This window comes from Canis lupus, chromosome 15, assembly GCF_011100685.1.
Source record: "Canis lupus familiaris isolate Mischka breed German Shepherd chromosome 15, alternate assembly UU_Cfam_GSD_1.0, whole genome shotgun sequence".
Lineage (NCBI taxonomy): Eukaryota > Metazoa > Chordata > Mammalia > Carnivora > Canidae > Canis > Canis lupus.
In genome coordinates, this window is record NC_049236.1 from 46,329,945 (window position 1) to 46,351,264 (window position 21,320).

At 37.6% G+C, this 21,320-nt stretch overlaps 1 protein-coding gene and 1 pseudogene across 2 annotated transcripts in view; both read right to left on the reverse strand.

Annotated features, from left to right (window-relative positions):
* Positions 1–580: 580 nt before the first annotated feature.
* PRMT9 (protein arginine methyltransferase 9) overlaps positions 581–21,320 on the reverse strand; it is a 41,367-nt gene continuing 20,627 nt past the window's right edge. For both annotated transcript variants that reach the window (XM_038558958.1, XM_038558959.1), the window contains 4 exons: positions 17,635–18,352; positions 6,127–6,280; positions 1,461–1,583; positions 581–1,172 (listed from right to left, as the gene is read on the reverse strand). In XM_038558958.1, the coding sequence (XP_038414886.1) occupies positions 957–1,172; positions 1,461–1,583; positions 6,127–6,280; positions 17,635–18,352 (1,211 nt within the window). In that variant the 3' untranslated portion in view covers positions 581–956. The remainder of the gene's footprint in view (positions 1,173–1,460; positions 1,584–6,126; positions 6,281–17,634; positions 18,353–21,320) is intronic.
* LOC102156154 lies at positions 6,288–8,851 on the reverse strand (annotated as a pseudogene).

The window sequence follows — 21,320 nt, forward strand, 5'->3', positions numbered from 1 at the left end:
CTCTATCATAAATAAATAAAATCTTAAAAAAAAGATTAAAAAAATAAATATTTCTATTAAAAGGTAAGCTGGGTAGTATAATACTAGAGGCAGAGAATAGGCAATGTAGAGAGAAGGTACCTCTTATTTTGTGGCTTACTTCCAAAGAGCACAGAGTATATACAAGACATGACAATCGTCCTTATTAATCTCCCTGTTGCAAGTCTTTAAAAAACTGGACCAACTACTGTATAGTTCTTACTGGGCATCCAGATTGAATCTTTAAAAAATACTGGTTTAGGTGTAGCTCTTTCTTGAATTTACCAGCTTTTTAATATTCTTTGCCAAAGTAGATCAGGAAAAATGCTGCCTCCTACAGATTTAACTTCATCCCTTTTATTCTATTTAGCTTATACCTTAAATTCTTAATTCAAGTTTGCATTCTCAAAACACAAAACCCAACGAGTTTCAGAAGTATAGTGATTATTTAAAAGAAGCAAGCTTGGAATTTACAGGTAACCATAACCCTTAGTCTTCAGTGGAAGCCAAGTTTCTGATGTATCCCAGTAAGTTTGGACTTAAAAAAAAGTCAAGATGCCTAAAAAATTAAATGTTTTGCTTTACTTACACAGGACAATGAAGATGGGACTCAAATCCCTTACCTTTAAAGCTTTATAAAGTATTCAGCAAAACTGAAACCATTCTAAGTACAACCAAGTAATAAAAACAAACTACTAATTTGAAAAATTAGTGACAGCCTTTTTGAAAAAGGAAGTCTGCAGCAATATTTTTGTAATAATGCTCCTCTTAAGGTCTTTTTAAATATACTTTATTAATCAATTTTAAAAAATATTTGACCATTACAAGGAATTAAATCTTTATACCCCTATCTTATGATTACAAGTCCACTACTAATTCAGACCAGAATTGTGTACTTGCTGCTCTACTTGGACAGTTTTTCATTAGAAAAATACTTTTCATTGCTTTACTGTGATGCTGACATTGCTTTTGTGGTGCTGGACATTGAGTACTAATTCCTCTCCCATTTCCACCTGGATGGGATTATCTAAAACAACTGCAGCTTGTTTCCAGTGGGAGGCTTCACTTGAAGTATCCAACCTAATCTCGTCATCAAGGTACATATGATACCAAAAGGGAATGGCAGTCACTTGTCCAGATTTACAAATGTGCACCTATGAAAATTAAGAAATCATGAAAATTTCATCAGAGTAAATAGCCTTGGATAAGTAAGTCTGTCTTTTTTGTCAATTTAAGCTGCAAATTTTATAAAGATTTAATCACCCAATTCAAATTAATACCAATCTTTGTATTCATTAGTATTTGCCCAAGCTCATTTTTGGATATTGTTTAGAAAAAAACATAACATTTAAATCGTCAAAGAAAGTGGCCAATACAATTTTGTGTAAAGTACTTAGCTTAAGATAATTCTGCATATGATAACAATAATCATTTTGCATTACCTTTACTTCTCTGTTAGAGGTGTTCAAATACGGAGTCATTAAATCTAGTCTTAAGAGTTCCACTGGCTTGCTTAAAGGTACACAGGACAATGAGGATAGATCCAAAAATACACGTATAGGTACCTAGAGAAAGTACAAATTTTTCGCTTTTACTCCATTCTTTTTATGGCCCACTGCCATCAAGTGCTTACTTCCGTACTTGCATCAGTATGATACAATACTTTTTATATCTAATACCTCAACTTAATTCCCATGTCAACCTTAAGACATAAGGACTTTCATGATTCCAGTTTTATAAGAAGGATGAACAAACTAAGGTTTAGGTAGGTTAAATAATTTGCTATGATTTCAATTATCTACAAATTCTTTTCTTGGATGAACGCAGATTAAATTTTTACTTAAGCCTAAAAGCTTCAAAAAGTTTAAATTCAGGATATGCTTACGGGTGGGTGAAAGATGAACTAATAAGCAAATAGTACAATATTAATTATTGTTCTGTTTTGAGAAAATATGCCAAATTCAACCAAATAATACTGAATTTCATCTGGAAACTGAAGTTCATTTCTAGAGAGCAATGGTTCTCAATTTTGGCTGCAAGTTAAAATCACCTGGAGAGCTTTTTGAAAACCCCAACGGCTCAGGCCCCACCTCAGATCAATCTGGAGTTGGGAGCCTAGTATCAGTAGTTCTGAAAGTCTGGTCAAGTTTGAGAACCACCACTATAATGTGTTCCATCAATTTTAGTAGCAATGGAACCCACCTACTAGTTAACTTTTAGCCTTTTAATGTGACATAAAAAGGAAACTTGTTTTTTTTTTTTTTTTTTTTTTTTTATTTATGATAGTCACACACACAGAGAGAGAGAGGCAGAGACACAGGCAGAGGGAGAAGCAGGCTCCATGCACCGGGAGCCCGACGTGGGACTCGATCCCGGGTCTCCAGGATCGTGCCCTGGGCCAAAGGCAGGCACTAAACCGCTGCGCCACCCAGGGATCCCAGGAAACTTGTTTTTAAAGTGCCCTCTTTCCTTTGAGTAAAATATTAGAGCAAATATGGTGAGAGTGGACACAGACCTATCAACCTCTCCCTAGGCATCCTTAAAGACATCCAACCTTCCTTGCCATAAAAACAGCAGTTCCAGGGCACCTGGATGGCTCAGTGGTTGAGCATCTGCCTTTGGCTCAAGTCGTGATCTTAGGGTTTTGGGATCAAGTCACATGTCAGGCTCTTCGCAGAAGCCTACTTCTCTCTCTGCCTGTGTCTCTGCCTCTCTCTGTGTCTCTCATGAATAAATAAATAAAAATCTTAAAAGCAAAAAAAAAAAAAACCCAGCAGTTCCATGACATCTCCAGGACTCATTATGCCCTTTATCCTCATTTATATCAGTTACCAGAAGCCCTAGCTTCCGGTCACCTCTCACTACATGCCCTCTAATCCCTCATAGACTGTCTTCACTCCTGTTTTTCAACCCAGCCTTCTGGCTACTCCTGACATCTGTGCTAATTCTTCTTACATTTCCCATCTAGAGCTCATTATTTCATGAGTTCTCTAGAGTTCAATTCTTTCTCTATACCTTCAAGGTGATTTCACACAAAGCTTTAAATATCATCCACCAAATCTGAGTTCCAAATTTTATCTCTAGCCTCAATCTTTCTCTGGATTCTTATCCAACTGTTCAATGATCCCCCAAACACAAAGACAACCTGATCCTCCTGCTATTTTCCCCCATTTCAGTAGATAACTTTCCTTCCAGGTGCTCTAGTACCCCACATCCAATCTATCACAGCCTACCTGCAAATGTTATCTACAATCAGAGCACTCTGCACCACCTCCACACTGCTACCATTCACTCAGAGTCTAAGATGCTACCCTCCTCACCTGAGTTACTGCAATACACCTTTGCCTGCTCTCACAAGTGGTTTACTAACACAGCAACATTGTAACCCTTTCAAAACAAGATACACCAAGTCATTTCTCTGTTCAACATCTTCCAGGTGTTTTCTACTCCTTTCATAGTAAAAGTCTTCATATAACCAAAAGGCTCTACAAGATCCGGCTCCTAATACTTTCCAGACTGCATCTTTCATCTCTCATGGTTTCTTCCTCCTGTTTCTAAACACTCCAATCATGCTCTTGCCTCAGGCCACTGTACTTTATGATCCTTTCACTTGTTTATGGTTTGCTTCCTTATTTCTTCAGTTCCCTGCTTAAAGATCACTTACCCATGAGTCCTTTCCTTATTAGTCATCACCTATATGAAATAGTATATCACATACCCCCAGTTCCCTATATCTTAACCTGCTTTATGTCCACAGACTTCTAACCATCATCATTCTAATCTTTTTACTTATTATCTATCTCGTTTGTCAATTTGAATGTAGCTCCATGAGCGCAGGAACTTATCTCTTAGTTTCACAGCTATATTCCCAAAACCTAAAGTAGCATATATATATGTGGTAGACATTTGTTGAATGAATAAATTTCTGTTGTTTTCTGTACAGTAGTCCTGTGATTTCACTTTCCATGGTTTCAGTTACCAGCAGTCAACCAAAGTCAGGAAGCAGAAGATCCTCCTCCTGATAAACTGTCAGATCAACAGTAACCTAATGCCTATAGCATTCCATCCACATAATCCCATTATGTAGGCATTTTATCATCTCATGTATTCACAAGATGGGTGAATATGGTACAATAAGTTATTTTGAAAGAGAGACCATATCCACATAAATTTTATTATAGTACATTATAATTATTCTTAGTTCTCTTACTCTACCTTATTTATAAATTAAGCTTTATCATAGGTATATTTAGATAAAAACAGTACATAGAGATTAGAGATTCAGTACTATTGGTGTTTTTCGCTGCAAGTCTTAGAAAGTATCCCCCATAGATATGGGAGGATTCTTGTATAGTTTTGCTTTTTTTACAACCTCTCATTTTGATTCATTGGTTCATTCAGTTGTCTAACAGATAATTATCATATTAGAAGAGGGGAGACAATATCATCCTAAGAAAATGGCTAAGTGGACCAGGAAATGTAAAAGCTACCAGGCAAGTTGCCTCTTAAGATGAATAGTCACAAGCTGAAGTGAGACCAAAGTCTGCATATGCAGCTGTAGGAGTACTGGTGTAGAGAAGGAAGAGAGCTGGATTTAACCATGCTGGGATTTTCCAGGACCAGTAGAAAGACTGAAGAGAAGGGATATATGAAAAGTATACAGAGGCACCTGGGTGGCTCAGTCAGTTAAACATCTGCCTTGGGCTCAGGTCATGGTCCTGGGATGGAGCCCCCACTGGACTCCCTGCTCACTGGAGAGTCTGCTCTTCCCTCTGCCCTGTGCTCCACTACCCCAGCTCATGGTTGCTCTGTTCAATAAATAAATAAAATCTTTTTTAAAAAGAAAAGTATATGGACCATGGAATACAAACTATTTTAAGATTTTATTTATTCATTCATGAGAGACACAGAGAGAGAGGCAGAGACACAGACAGAGGGAGAAGCAGGACTCGATCCCAGGACTCCAGGATCACACCCTGAGCCAAAGGCAGATGCTCAACCGCTGAGTCACCCAGGCATACCTGGAATACAAACTATTAAGGAGGGGAGGATAGAAAATGGGAAATACAGTGAAAAGATGGCAGGATCAAAATATCATAAATTCTGATGGAATCAAAGAATTGCTGATGCCAAGATCAAGAGGGAAAAAACTAAAAAGAAGATGGTGGTATTTTTGAACCAAACAACTGAAACTTGTTCTTTTTTTTTAAGTTTATTTATTTTTTGGTAATCTCTACACCCAACATGCAGACTCTGAGATTAAGAGTCACACACTCCTCTGACTGACACAGCCAGGTGCCCTTAAAATTCTTTCTTCTGATGTGTATTCTCCTTATTAAACTCTCCAAAAATCTGAGATTAAACAGACCACAATCTCAGCCAGCCCCAAATTTATATTTGTTGAGCAAGTACTGTTCACAGATCTAACTGGATATTCAAGAGCTTACTATGCATGGCCTTTAGATAAAAGTTTTAGCTATCACTTCTTTAATTCTGTACCCAAATCCTACTTCCCAAAATTCTGCTTTGGCTTACACATCAGTACCCCACCTACTTCCTACCTCTGTCTTCAACCCCAAACCTCTTCCTTTAGACATTCCATCCACTCACAGAATTTTAAACTCACAAATTTGTATTATGCTGCTAATGCCTTTGCCAACAGTAAATCTTGAGTCCTTGTTTCCCAAATAGCAACATTATAACCTCTTTGCCTTGATCTCCAGTTTCCTAGGCTCCTGCATTCCTGCTCACAGCAATCTGTCTAGACATTAACTGCTATCACCTGCCAGTCTGAGGTTTCAATGTAATTTAAGGGTTCAAGTTTAGAACATAGGTCTTTTTCTGGATGCTTTTGTTTTAGACAAAACACTAAAGCTAGGACCCTATTTTTCACTTGTAACAATAGTTCAGAGGAATATCTATAGACTTTTGTCAGCAGGAACAGAATTCCTTGGCTATTCTAATCCCTAGATTGATTTTCATGCATAATTCCTTTGCTCTAGGAAACTGATTACCATCCTAATCAAGCTAAACACAGTGATAAAACTACAGAGAAAGATAAGGTAGATGGTGGGTAACAGCCACCTAGCTGAACTTGTAAACACTTACCTGAAACTGATTAATAAAAGGTGCTATATTTAATCCAAGAGTGCGCTCTGTTCCTTGAACAGCACTCTCTTCTACCAGTGTCTGTGATTCCACAAGCAACCCAAACATCAGCACATACTGAGGAAAGATCTTGCCTCCAGATTGTAGCAAACACCTAGAGAAGGAAAAATGTTTCATTTTTTTTTTAGTATTTTTTATTTTTTGGAGATTATGCTGTGCTCTTTATTGCCAAAAATAAAAAATTTTAAAAAGACAACTCCTGTTAATAAATATCCCTTCCTTTCTGTACCCGATCTCTGGTTTGCTCCTGGCTTCCTCCAACAGACTAATTAACTGCTTTAGGCTAAGGAGTCAAGGCCAGACCTTCAGTAAGGGCCTTGTTCCTCAGCCCTCAAACTTAAATCATTAGGCCACTGGCAGTGAAGTTCCTAACTGATGGGTAGAGAATGAAATACAGGGTTTATCTGGGGTGGGGGGCAGCCAGAGTCTAACGCTATTCTTTAAGGGTAAACGAGGGATACTCAGGGGTCTGAACGATGTATCAGTATGCTGGCTCTGGGCAAAGACTGGAAGGATTTGTAGGGAACCACTAGGTTCTATGACTCAATCCTAACACCAGAAGCCCAACACACAAATGTGAAAACTCCCAACATTTGGACAGAAAGGGTTTAAAGACCCCAAATGACCAAAAGAGGAGTCTAGCTCTGTGGTTCTCAGCAGAAGACCGCCCCATTAGGGCACATTAGGAAATGTGCTGGAAGGAATGTCTGGAGTGCTACTGGCAATTAGTGGGCAGAACCAGGGAAGCTAGATGTCTAGTAAAACCTATACTGCCTCAGATACCAGTGGCACCCCTGGCCATCTGTGCAAAGGCTGGGAGAGGACTCCTTTTCCCCTTGGCTACCTTTCTAGTGGGTACTGATGGCTTGCCAAGCAGCCTGAGCAACAGCTGTCCAGACTCCAGAAGCTAGGAGAATCTCTGGAGAGACCAGAGAACCAGCTACTGGCTTAGATCCCCCCTTTTTGCAGAAACAGGTGAGCTGCTGCTAGTTTATGGTTAGTACATCACTCTGGATCTCGTGGTTTAACTCGGCCTGTAGATCATCACTTAGTTTTTTCTTTAATCCAAAGAGGGCTGAGAAGACAACTGTTTTAGGACGCAGAGAGCCACAGGACTCCAGGTTGTAATAAAACCTTTCTGGCTTGCGGTTGGGGTCGTAGGGAGCCTGTGACTCATCTTCATCCAGCTCCGAGTATTCATTCTTGGGCCATTCCTCAGGCTTGGGGGTACAAGGCATTGTCAGGATCATATTCAAAAGCTACCCCTGCAGGAGGGTTCCACTTGGCATGCTCCTTGCCAAAGCTCTTTTTGGCATAGGCTCGAAGTCTTAGCTCTTGACCTTCCTCATCTTGACAATGAGGATGTCGTCCTGCTCCACATAGTCACTGGGGTCATTATCTCAGTTCCGGACGTCACCGGAATGACCCGCGGGCTGTTGGAGATGAGGTCTCAAGATGTGACACGCCAAGTCTGGTCTTCATTGCACCACACGTCAAGGGTGAACTCCACCGAGTACTTGGGGCAGAACTCCTCACACGTACAGTCCTGGGAATACTGCAGTTTATCCACAATGTCATCACTAGTGAGGGGGATTTAGTCCAAGTCTGTGAGCAATGAACTCATCATGAAGGACTGAGGAACTGGCATCAATTTGGACCCAGTCAATGGCTATTATGGGCACCTCAGTGATGAAGATCCTCTGTATAGAGTTGGCCACTGCCAGGTCTGTGTTCTCAATGATGAACCTGACATTCTCATCGGTAACTTCCGTGATCCACACAGTGGGCTGGTTGGCATACAGCATTGCACCCCACAGCCCACCATCTCCTGGGATTCAGCTCCGTGGTGCCACCGCCACCACCCAGGAAAAATGTTTTAAAAAGCATCTTGATTCCTTATGTTTTATAAATACCAATAACTAAATCATTATGCATTGGTGAGCTACAGATTGTACATAATCTAATAGACTTTATGTTATTGGCTGGTAGTTGAGAGTGGTAAACCCTGGAAATAATTTCCCAACAAATTAAAGTGGCCGCTGATCCATGAAAGAGAAAAATAAACAGTTGGCTTGGATGGATATGAGTCTTTAGATTTAGGAAGAATCATCAATGGATATTAAAACTAGTGGGTGAAAGTTCTATTAAGAAAAAGATATTTACACAGTCTCAAAATATTGATCCCACAAATGACTAACTCATTACAAAGGGAAACATAGCAATTTATTGTGGAAAAACCTGGTGGATACAATTTAAGCCAAATGATCTAAATTAACATCAACAAGAATGGGATACAGCAAAACTATGTGCTTCCTAATGTGACAAAACTTCGGTGAAGATTCCTCTCGAAAATGGGCGATCCAAATCTAATAAAAAAAAAAAAATAAGGAACATTCTACAAAATAAATGGCCTATACTCACCAAAACTATTAATGTCATGAAAGACTTAGGAACTATTCCAGAATAAAGGAGACTAAAAAGAAGGGATAATTAAATGCAATGTGTGACCCTCAATTGGATTCCAAACCAGGAATAAAAAAGCTATAAAGGATATTATTGCAGGGCAGCCTGGGTGGCTCAGCAGTTTAGCCCAGCCTTCAGCCCAGGGCGTGATCCTGGAGACCCAGGATCAAATCCCACATCAGGCTCCCTGCATGGAGCCTGCTTCTCCCTCTGCCTGTGTCTCTGCCTCTCTCTCTCTCACTCTCTCTGTGTGTTCTCATGAACAAATAAATAAAATCTTTTAAAAAAAAAAAAAAGGATATTATTTCAACAAATGGTGAGATCTGAGTAAGGCTGTACACTACATATAGGTATTGTAACCATCCTTCCTGATTTTGACAGCTCTATGACGGTTATATAAATGAATATCCTTGTTCTTAAATATATGAAAGTATTTAAGGGTAAAAGAACAAAGTAACTGGAACTTACTCTAAATGGTACAGAGATAATAATAAAGCAAATGTAGCAAAATATTAACAATTTGTGTATCTGGGTATAAGGTATATGTTAAAAGTTCTTTTTTTGTTGTTGTTAAAAGTTCTTTGTACTAGGGGCACCCGGATGGCTCAGTGGTTGAGCATCTCTGCCTTTGGCTCAGGTCCTGATCCCGGGGTCCTGGAATCAAGTCCCACATCAGGCTCCCCTCAAGCAGCCTGCTTCTTCTTCTGCCTATGTCTCTGCCTCTCTTTGTGTGTGTCTCATGAATAAATAAAATCCAAAAAAAAAAAAAAGTCTTTGTACTATTTAACTTCTATTTAAGACTGAAATTATTTCAAAATAAAAGTTACAGACACCTGGGTGGCTCAGTGGTTGAGCATCTGCCTTGGGCTCAGGGCATGTTCCCTGAGTCTATGAGGAGCCTGCTTCTCTCTCTGCCTATGTCTCTGCCTCTCTCTCTGTGTCTCTCATGAATGAATGAATGAATGAATGAATGAATGAATGAATAAATAAATAAATAAATAAAGACTTAAACACTGAAAGAAAAAATGTAATTAAAAATCCAATGTTCTAGTAAAGAATGTGAGGAAGAGTATATAAAGGGAACAAAACCTATTCTCCTCTTAAAACTGATCTTGGGGGAATGTCTGGGTGGCTCAGTGGTTGAGTATCTGTCTTTGGCTCAGGGCATAATCCTGGAGTCCCAGGATGGAGTCTCGACATCCAGCTCCCTGCAGGGAGCCTGCTTCTCCCGCTGCCTGTGTCTCTGCCTCTCTCTGTGTGTCTCTCATGAATAAATAAAATCTTAAGAAAAAAAAATGATCTTGGGTTCACCTTTTGTTTTTCTGGAAATCCCATAAAGGTGGAATGTCAGCTATCTTAGTGTGATCAGCAACACTGTTTAGGATGAACATTTTTTTTAAACTGCTTCTTAATAGGAAAAGTGCATCCAGACTGATGGAATTAGGAACAAACTATAAGCACTGGGAAATTATATCATCTTGGGCTTCCCTGAGTGTGGTGTCTCGTAACCAAGTGTTCCTGTTGCTACACCAATGGGAGATATTAGTTCCTATGTGAAATTTAGATCTTAAGCCAAGGCAACTCCCATGCCCACCACTACAGTCTTATTTCCTCACACCTCAGCTATGAGAATCATGAGGGGGTGAGTGGGTCATCTATTGCCATCACATGAAGCAGAATTGGAGAATATTTTAAGATACTTTAAACCAAGTCATTATTTTCATTTGCCGCATTTACAATCACACATTAAATCCCTTAATTTTACTTGAATATTCTAGGCTGGTTTCCATCTGAACTAGGACAGGCTATTTATAGACAATGGAGTTCATATTGTATCTTTCTTTTTTTTTTTTAAAGATTTTATTTATTTATTCATGAGAGACAGGGAGAGAGAGAGAGAGAGAGAGAGAGAGAGAGAGAGGCAGAGACACAGGCAGAGGGAGAAGCAGGCTCCATGCAGGGATCCTGATGTGGGACTCAATCCCGGTCTCCAGGATCACACCCTGGGCTGAAGGCGGCGCTAAACCGCTGAGCCACCAGGGCTGCTCAAATTACACAACTCTTAACAAAACTCCTATGTCTTTACCAAACCAGATAATTTATCTTCTAAAAAAAAACTGAAGAAATCTACCTTTTTCCTCAAATGGATCAGGTTTAATTCTGAAAATTTATGTTATTAAATTTTTCTGAACAAATGAATTTATCTGTTAATTGTGATCCATTTAAGTGGAATCAGATCTAATTTTCCTTAAGATCTCAAGCGACAGATTAGCCACAGAGCTTTATGCTACTTGACTAATTCCCTCCACCTCAATAACCACAAGAGGGTACTGTTCTATGAAATTTACAAGCTGAAAAAGCACATAAGTTAAAAGTCTTCCTTCTAACCATAAAAATCTATGGGAAAGAGGAAGAGAAGGCAATATATCCAATCATTTCAGAAAGTCAGACTAAACAAAATATCAAAATTTTATCTGCTGAACCTTAAGTCAGAAAAGGCTGAATCAAATACAAACAACCATGCCAGAGATAAATACTACACAAAGGCAGTATATGAAAATTGTTTTAAAAGGCCATGGTCATACTATTTTAATCTAAAATCTTTACAAATCCTTAATTCAATATTATTGTCACTAACAGGAATGCTTCTTAGTCATGTTTAGATAAAACAGTGATTGCCTTGAAACTTTGCTTAGCTTTACTGACATTGTTTTGTTGTCACTTATACCACTGGAGCTGCCAGACGACTCAATGGAATCCTCTGCAAAGCCAAATAATACTTCTGAACCATCTGTGCCTTCAGCAGTGAAAAAATACATTCCAACTCAAAAGTCTAACCATAAATGGCAAAAATTCTGATGAGAAGAAATTCTTCAGTTTCCTTGTGACCCAACACAAGATGTTTTTAAATGGGTTTAAATTTTTCAAAAAGTAACAAGCTTTTAAACTTTCTCCTTTATTTCAATTTAGTATAACTGAATAAAAGCCTAAGAATGAACATTTTAAAACAACTACAAAAGTAACTAGAAACGAAATATTTAAGTCTGTGAAATGACTCATTTTCCCACATTTGGGGGGGGGGGGTTCTGGGAGGAGTTCCACTGAGATAGAAGCCTTTATCCCAGATATAATCTATTCTCCCAATCACTAATTTCACCCTCTTTCACCAATCATGAGACCTCCCTTCTTTAGAGGCTAAAGATAGTAACAGGAGGCCTATGTGAGAGTATTTACATACCTCTGTCCCCAGAATCATGAGATACCTACCCATCCAGGCAAACAGATTGTACAATAGCTTGGGCTAAACGAAAGAACCACTGGTTCCCCATAGTAACTCAGGAGGTATTTGGAGAAGAAAGAATACTGGTTAAACAATAGTTACAGGCACTATTAGCATTTAGTGCCTAGAGATACCAAACATCCTGCAATCCATAGGACAATCCTATGTAAGAACTGTAAACAAACAAAAACAAAAAACAACAACAAAAAACTATCCCACTCAAACTGCCAATAGGACTCCTCCCCCTAAGAAACACAGGGAAGAAGAGTTGTAGCTTTACACAAGTTGTTTCTCACCAACTAACCCTTCATACAGAACACGTTTTCTGCTAAATTGTTTTTATAACCAAAAATGCTTTTAAAAAAATCCTTTATAGGTTCTATTTAAATAAAATGTGACTAAAAACTTCTCTACTAAAATTAGGAACAAGACAAGGACACCCATTTTCACTACCTCCATTAGACAGTCAGTGGAAATCCTACGTGAAGCAATCAGGAAAGAAAAATAAAGGGCATCGAAACTGGGAATGAAGTAAAAGTGCCTCTGTCCACAGAATAACATCATTATATATGTAGAAGCCCCTAAAGATTCCACATAAAAATGTTACAACTAATAAATTCAGCAAAGTTGCAGGATATAGAATCAATACACACAAATTAGCTGTATTTAAATAACATGAACAATCCAAAAAGAAAATAAGAAAACAATTCCACTTAACAATAGTATCAAAAATAATAAAATACTTAGGAATAAACTTAGCAGATGAAAAACTTGTAAACTGAAAACTACAAACATTGCTGAAAGAAATTTAAAAAGACACAAACTAAAAGACATCTGACATGCATGGACTAAAAGAAAAGGCTACTAAAATGTAAATGCTACCCAAAGTAAGCTATACACATTTAATGCAATCCCTATCAAATCCCAACAGCATTTTTTACCAAAATAGAAAAATCCATCCTAAAACTCATATGGAATTTCAAGGGATCCAGAATAGCCAAGACAATCTTTAAAAAAAAACAAAGCTGGAAGTCACACTTCTCAATTTCAAAACTTATTACAAAGTACGGGGAAAATGACCATCCAAGCAAAACGGTGGATGAGGAAGCCTCAAACTCACCTCTCCCCACAGAGACACATACTAAACTGTTTCTGTGAGATACTCGGAAACCAGGTAAGAAGTTCCTATACCCCAGGCCAATGCATGGCCAGAAAGAACTGCATGGAAAATGGTAGGCACAGGCACAACACAGCACAGATCAAAAAAGAACTTCCAATTCCCAGCTTCTTGTTGGAGATAAAAAGAGAAGAATGGTACATTTAACTTTCTGGCTTTTGAGGGTGCTGCCCAAAGGACTGGTTTCTGCCTTGCATGAGCCTAAGCAGTGACAGACCTCTCTGATAAAGGATGTGGTTGGTTAAGGACCAGAGTGTGCAGTACCACAGACAGACATTAGAGAGAGCTCTAGTACCATGACTTACCATAGCACCAAGGAAGCTGCAGCACTTGAGACAGAATTACCACAGGGCTCAGTAACTGCACCTCTGGATATATATCAAAAGAACTGAAAGCAGAATCTCAGAGTGACATATGCATACTCATGTTCACTGCAGCATTACTCACAGTAGCTAAAAGGCAGAATAACTAAAATGTCCATCAACAGATGAATAGCAAATGAAACCAGCATATTTACACAGCGGAATATTATGCAATTGAAAAAAGAAGGAAATCCTGCTACATGCTACAACATGGATGAACTTCAAGGACATTATGGCAAGTGAAATTTATCAGTCACATAAGACAAATACCACATGATTCCATGTATAAAGTAGCTAAAGTACTCAAAATAATAGAAACAAATTGGAAAGGTGGTTGCCAAGGGCTCCGGGCAATGGGAATTATTTTGTGGCTATAGTTTCAGTTCTGCAAGATGAAAGTTCTAGAGATCTATTGTGCAACAATGTGAATACACCTTAATATTACTAAACCGTATACTTAAAAATGGTTAAGATGAGGGGCACCTGGGTGACTCAGGTCATGATCTCAGGGTCCTGAGATGGAGCCCCACGTCTGGATCCCTGCTCGGCCAGATAGCCTACTTCTCCCTTTCCCTCCCCTTACTCCCCCACAACCTCCCCCCACTTCTGTTCTCTCTCTGTTGAATAAAATCTTTATTTAAAAAATGGTTAAGGTGGTAAATTTAATATTGTTTACCATAACAAAAAAAAAAGTAGTTGTTTAAAAATACTTAGGAAACTAGTAATCAAAATAGGATGGCAATGGCATAAAGACAGACATGTAGGTTAACAAAATAGAACTAAAGAGCTCAGAAATAAACTTTGACATATATGGTGAAATGATTTTTGCCAAGGGTGTCAAGACCATTCAATGTGGAATGGACAATCTTTTCTACTAACAGTTGGGAAAACTGGATATCCACATTCAGAAGACTGAAGCTGGGCCCTACCTGTATGCCATATACAAAAATTAAATCAAAATGGATCAAAGACCTAAATATATGATCTAAAATTATAAACACTCTTAAAAGAAAACATAAGAAAATAGCGTTAGGCCATAGAATCTGATAATGAGGAACGCCTGGGTGGCTCAGTGGTTGAGCATCTGCCTTTGGCTCAGGGCGTGATCCTGCAGTCCTGGGATCAAGTTCCACATTGGGCTTCCTGCATGGAGCCTGCTTCTCCCTCTGCCTGTGTCTCTGCCTCTTTCTCTGTGTCTCTCATGAATAAATAAATAAAATCTTAAAAAAAAAAATAAACTGACAATGATTTATTGGATAGGACACCAAAAGCACAGACAACAAAAGTAAAAACAAATAAAGTGGACTGTATCAAAAATTTAAATTTCTGCACATCAAAAGATACTATCAATAAAGTAAAAAGGTAACCAATGCACAGAATGAAAGAATATATTTATCAATTATCTAATAAAGAATTAATATCCAGATACATAGAGAATTCCTAAAACTCATTTAAAAAAACAATCTAACTCAAAAATTGGCAAAGAACTTGAAAAGACATTTTTCCAAAGAGGATATACAAATGGCCAGCAGGCACTTATTTTAAAAAGCTCAACAACACTAATTAATAGGGAAATGCAAATCAAAACCTTGAGATACGATCTCACACCAAGTAGGATAGCTATTACCAAAAAAAAAAAACCACAGAAAAACCATCCCAGGGGCGCCCAAGTGGCTAAGGCAGTTAAGGAGCCCACTCTTGATTTTTGATTCAGGTCAAGATCTCAGGTTCACAGCATCAGGCTCCACACTCAGGATGGAATCTATTTCTCTCCTTCTCCCTCTGCCTCTTCCTCTCCCCATCGTGCTCTCTCTCTAAAAAAAATAAATAAATCCTAAACAAAAACACAAAAACCAGAAAATAACAAGTGTTGGTGAGGATTTAGAGACCCTAGGATTCTTGTGTACTGCTAATGGGAATATAAAATGGTACAGCAACTGTGGAAAACAGGATGGTGGTTTCTCAAAAAATTAAAACTAAATTGCCATATGATCTAGCAATTCTACTTCTGGGCATATACTTAAAAGAACTGCAAGCAGGGTCTGAAAGAGATATTTGCATTCCCATGTTCATTATTAGTAGTATTCACAATAGCTAAAAGGTGGAAAGAACCCAAGTATCCATCAAGAAATGAATAATAAGATATGTAATATACATACAATGGAATATTATTCAACCTTAAAAAGAAGAGAAATTCTGAAATATGCCAAAATATGGAGGAACCTAGAGAACATTATGCCAAGCAAAATAGAGACAGTAACATATAACAAATACTGTATGATTCTGGTCATATGAGATACTTAGAGTAGTCAAATTCATATAAGCAGAGACCAGAACAGTGGTTGTTAGCAGCTAGGGACAGGATGGAGTGGGGACTTATTGTTTAATGGGTATAAGGTTTCAGTTTTACAAGATAAAAAGAATTATAGGGATAGTTAAAGGTGTTGGTTGTGTAACATCATGAAATATTTAATACCACCAAACTGTACATTTAAAGATGGTTAAAGATGGTAAATTTTGTAATGTGCATTTTACCACAATAAAAAAAAAAATAAATAAATAAATAAATAAAAAAATAAAAAAAATGAAAAAATCATTAAAACTAAAACTAAAACAAATCAATAGGTAAAAGTGTCTTTCCAAAGTGATTCTACCAAGTAAGTCAAACTTCATTTGTGTTAAAATTCATAGAGCTGAAATGCCTTCAAAGGCATTTAATGCAGTATCCCTCATTCACCGATAAGGAAAACGGAGGATGACAGATATTATGTGACTTACAGAAAATTTCACTACCTCAGGAATTCACTGACAAATCTAAGACTAGCTCTGAACCATTTACACTCCACTTCTACACTCTATCAAGTACATCTGCTTAAAATTTTATGTGTATGTATGTTTCTACTTACGTCACATCTCTGTGTCTCCATAATTTATGATATGTAAAGATTGTTTAAAAGAAAAAAAAAAACTAGTGGTGATTTCTATTTGTTACCCCTTAAGAAGAGTTCAGTTAACAAAGGAAAATGTATATAAAACCTAAAATGAGGATGCCTGGGTGGCTCATGGGACGCCTGGGTGGCTCAGTGGTTGAGCACCTGTCTTTGGCCCAAGGCATGATCCTGGAGTCCTGGGATCAAGTCCCACATCGGGCTCCCTGCATGGAGCCTGCTTCTCCCTCTGCCTGTGTCTCTACCTCTCTCTGTGTGTGTGTCTCTCATGAATAAATAAAATCTTTAAAAAAATAAAGTTGATTATAAAGAAGGAAAGGAAGGAAAGGAAAGGAAAGGAAAGGAAAGGAAAGGAAAGGAAAGGAAAGGAAAGGAAAGGAAAGGAAAGGAAAGGAAAGGAAGAAAAAGAAAGAAAGAAAGAAACTAAAATGTCATCAACCATATAATCCAACACTTTTCTTCCTGGTTTTGTAAAACTTTTTTCCTTCAATAGATAAAGTGCCTTTGCTGTTGCAATCTGGTCTGCATTCCCACCACTGTTCCTATGCTACAAAACAACCTGTTTGTATACCACAATATTCAAAATCTGTAACATTCACTTTACCCAAATATAGGTCCCCAAATGTTAAACACTGCCATCTTTTCAGATCTAAGCAGCACAACTCAAGGACTTTGAAGCTTAATCAAACTTACTTTCAATATTAAATACTAGGGTCAAGTTTGCCTCCAGCAACTAACACTGAGGAGAAAATACCTCAGGGAGAGAACTATGTTATAAAATAAAGATTTTAAGACCTAAAGGACTGGGACTTGTTTATAAGAAGTACTCTGCTCTCTCAATATACCATCAAATATGTACTATATGTTTCTTAAAGATATTTCTTATATCATAAAAATGAGATTTGATTTTTTCCTTATTTACCCTGAATATCTTATCTGTTCTTACAGACCTCTACTTAAGTCTCTCTATTATATATAGGCAGTCCAATTCCAAAGCAGGCTTTCTTCTTCACACCTTACAGAGCAGGGGTTCTTTTAGATGAAAAAAAATGAGTAATGACATGCACACCAAGAGAAAGAGATAAAGTCACATGTCCTGAAAAGCAATGTTTAAGGAACATACATGATCATGATTCATTTATACAGTTTTATCATTAAAGAATTAAGAGTTTACATTAATTTAAGCTTAAAAATCAAGAGTTGTATTTTGCATTTTACCTGGATATTGCTGCTTTTTCCATTATTTCCTGCTGAATGAGTCCAGATGGCTCAATGACATCCAATATAATTATACTCCACAACTTGTCTGATTTTGGCCTTTGCAACACAGCAGATTCATCTTCCACATGTCTCAACCAAAATTCAAGTGTTTCTTTAGGAAAGTGATTGGCTTCAGATATGAGGTCCAGAGTGATACGATGCTGGTCTTTCTCCACAGAACTATAAGGTTTAACCTGCCCAAGTGTGCCAGCAATTATGGGCAGAATAGAGAAGCCTTCAGACACATCTAACACATAGAAAGGTTCAGGGATGCTCTCTTCAGAAACATTCTCTCTACTTCCACAGCTCATCTCATTATTCTGACAGTGAGTATCCATGGCCTGACACAGTTTCTCTGGTGCCAATGAAGACAACACTTTTCTCATTGCCATTTTAAAGCCTTCATGATAGAGGTTGTTATTAAGCAAAGCAATTTCTGTGGATTCCAATATACATGTCTGCTCCACAGCATCTGGCTTACTGGTCTGAAGGTTAGCCAGGGCACTACAGAGTTCAGCCTCACTTCCTAAAGAGAGCAAGTCTTTATCCTTGGTAAAATTTTTTCCAGCATCAACTTCACACTCTGAACCAAAAACACTGATATTTTGGATTCTTAAGTAACAATCTTGACAAGACACTTCCATCATCACATGGTCCCCAGGTTTTATCCAGTAGTCTCCATAAAACAGTAAGAAAGAAAAACATTGTAATTGGTGAATGTGTCTGAGGATCATACAAACACCTTGACCATTTTGAAATCATTACAGAAAAGATTACACCTATTAATTGAATTAAGTAAATTAATTTATTCATTTCCATAAAAAACTGGGAAAGATTCAATTAACTCATGGCATAATAGAGTGACTGAAGAGCTCCATTACTGGACCCCAACTGTTCATATTATAGTGCTTCTAGTGTACTCACTAGGTATCAACCTCACTTAGGGAGTGAGGGAAGGGCTACAGGGGAATTTCAATCTTCTTCAGTAATGAAGCCAACAATAACAAAGATAAATGAAAGTTAGGAATCAATACCAAAGTTCACCTTAACTTAAAGGGACATTTTTTTTTTCTCTAAGAGAAATTTCCAAAAGAATAAGGCAGCATTCAATAGAATTTTACCAGTAATATTTCTAACTGTAAGTATTTAGACACTCTTGCATGTTTAGGAATTTGACAATGTAAGGAAAGATTAAGACCTACAATAAAGATTATATCATGCTCTTATCCATGAGCTTTCAAACTCCAAAAAACTTTAAAATGTAATGTATAATTACAATTCCTTATTAGCTTTAGAAGCAGTTAAAAAAAACAGGTTATTCTTGTGTTTACATATTTAAAATGTCCTTTCTCTAAGAAGGATTAAAAAAAAACCCATCTAACTATAAGAAAGTTAGAATAAACAAAATAACACATGAAAAGATATTCAACATCACTAATCATCAGGGAAAAGCAAATCAAACTACAGTGAGATATAATCACACATCTGTCAAAATGGCTAAAATCAAAAACACAAGAAACAACAAGTGTTGGCTACAATGTGGAAAAAAACGAACCCCTGTGCACTATTGGTAGTAATACTGTGGAAAATAGTATGGAGATCTTCAATAAATTAAAAATAGAACTACCACATGATCCAGTAATTCCACGATTGGGTATTTACCCAAAGAATATGAAAACACGAATTCAAAAGAATACATGTACCCCTATGCTTATAGCGTCATTATTTACAATAGGCAAGGTAAAGAAGCAGCCCAAATGTCCATTGATAGATGAATGAATAAAGATGTAGTACAGAAGGGAGGGATGAGTTAAACAGGTGATGGGGATTGAAGAGCACACTTGTGATAAACAACAGGTGATGTACAGAAGTGCTGAATCACTATACTGTACACCTGAAACTAATATTATACTATATGTTAACTAACTAGAACTTAAATAAAAAAAATTAAAGGGACGCCTGGGTGGTTCAGGCAGTTAAGTATCTGCCTTTGGCTCAGGTCATGATCCCAGGGTCCTGGGATGAAGCCTCATGTCAGGCTCCTGGCTCAGTGGGAAGCCTGCTTCTCCCTCTCCCTCTCTCTGCCCCTTCCTCTGCTTGTGTTCATGCTCTCTCAAATAAATATATAAAATCTTTTAAAAAGTCTTTTTAAAGATGCAGCATATAGATACAACAATAAAATACTACTTAATCATAAAAAAGAATGAAATCTTGGCAAGTACAACAGTATGGATGGATCTAGAGAGAGTACAATGCTAAGTGAAATAAGTCAGAGACTGACAAATAGCATATGATTTCATTCATATTTGGAATTTACAAACAAAATGAAAAGAGACTTAACTACAGACAACTGGTGGTTACTAGAGGGGAAGGGAGTAGACAGATGGGTAAAACAGGAGAAGGGGATTAAAAGTATATTTATGAGGAGCATTGAGTAATATAGAGAATTACTACAAGAATTATCTGAAACACTATGTTACCTATACTGTAATTAAAATATTAAAAATAAAATAAATAAACTGAATTAAAAATGCCACTTACTGAGTGCAAGTTGCTAGGATAGGCATTTTACATCCATTATCTCTTAAAATCCCTACAATCCTGCAAGGTAGGCAGCATCATCCCATTTTTGTACATCACATAATAAAAGCTCTGAGACAGCAAGACCAGCCAGGGAGTCAGTAAGTAGCAGTGCCAAGACCTGAACCCAAATCTACCTGACTGACTCTAAAAACATCACACTAGCCACAACACTACACTCTTAATGACTGTAGTCATTAAGTCAAGGTCATGACTTAATGACCTTGCCAAATTAGATCCTTGTCTAGGAAACTACACAGAGATAGAAAACTTAAGTCCCTGTTTAAAAAGGTAGAATTTTTCTGTGTAATACAACTTATGTGAACTATACTGAAACCCATCAAATTGCTGGTAAAAAAAAAATTCTATATAAAAAAAAATCTTTAATATAGAACTTACCTAGGGAAGTCCATGAATTTATAAGCCCTCTAAAACTGCAAACTTTTGTTTTATATGTGTGTGTGCATTTCTATGACCTAGGGCTCCACAGATACCATCAGACTCTGTAAGAAGTAAGAACTCTTGTACTAGTGCTTTTCCATTATGTTCTATAAAAAAAAAAATGGACTAGCATGTCTCTTATTACTGATAATTAATCAGAGCTGAAAAAATTATATTTTTCAAACGTATTTATTTTAAAGAAAGAAAGAGAGCAAGCAAGCACAAACAGGGAAAGAGGAGAGAATCCCAAGCAGACTCCTCAATGAATACAGAGCCCAACTCAGGGCTCAATCTCATGACCTCAAGACCATGACCCAAGCAGAAATTAAGAATAGGACACTCAACCAACTGAGCCACCCAGGCACCCCAATGATAGGTATTTTTGAGTGGATGTAGCAATTATGTTTTACTTTCTTAACTACATATATTAATTATTTAAGACTACTTTTTTTTTCTAAAGGTTTTATTTATTTACTCATGAGAGACACTCATGAGAGAGAGAGGCAGAGACACAGGCAGAGGGATAAGCAAGGTCTTTACAGGGAGCCCCATGTGGGACTTGATCCTAGGACCCTGGGATCACGACCTGAGCCAAAGGCAGACGCTCAACCACTGAGCCACCC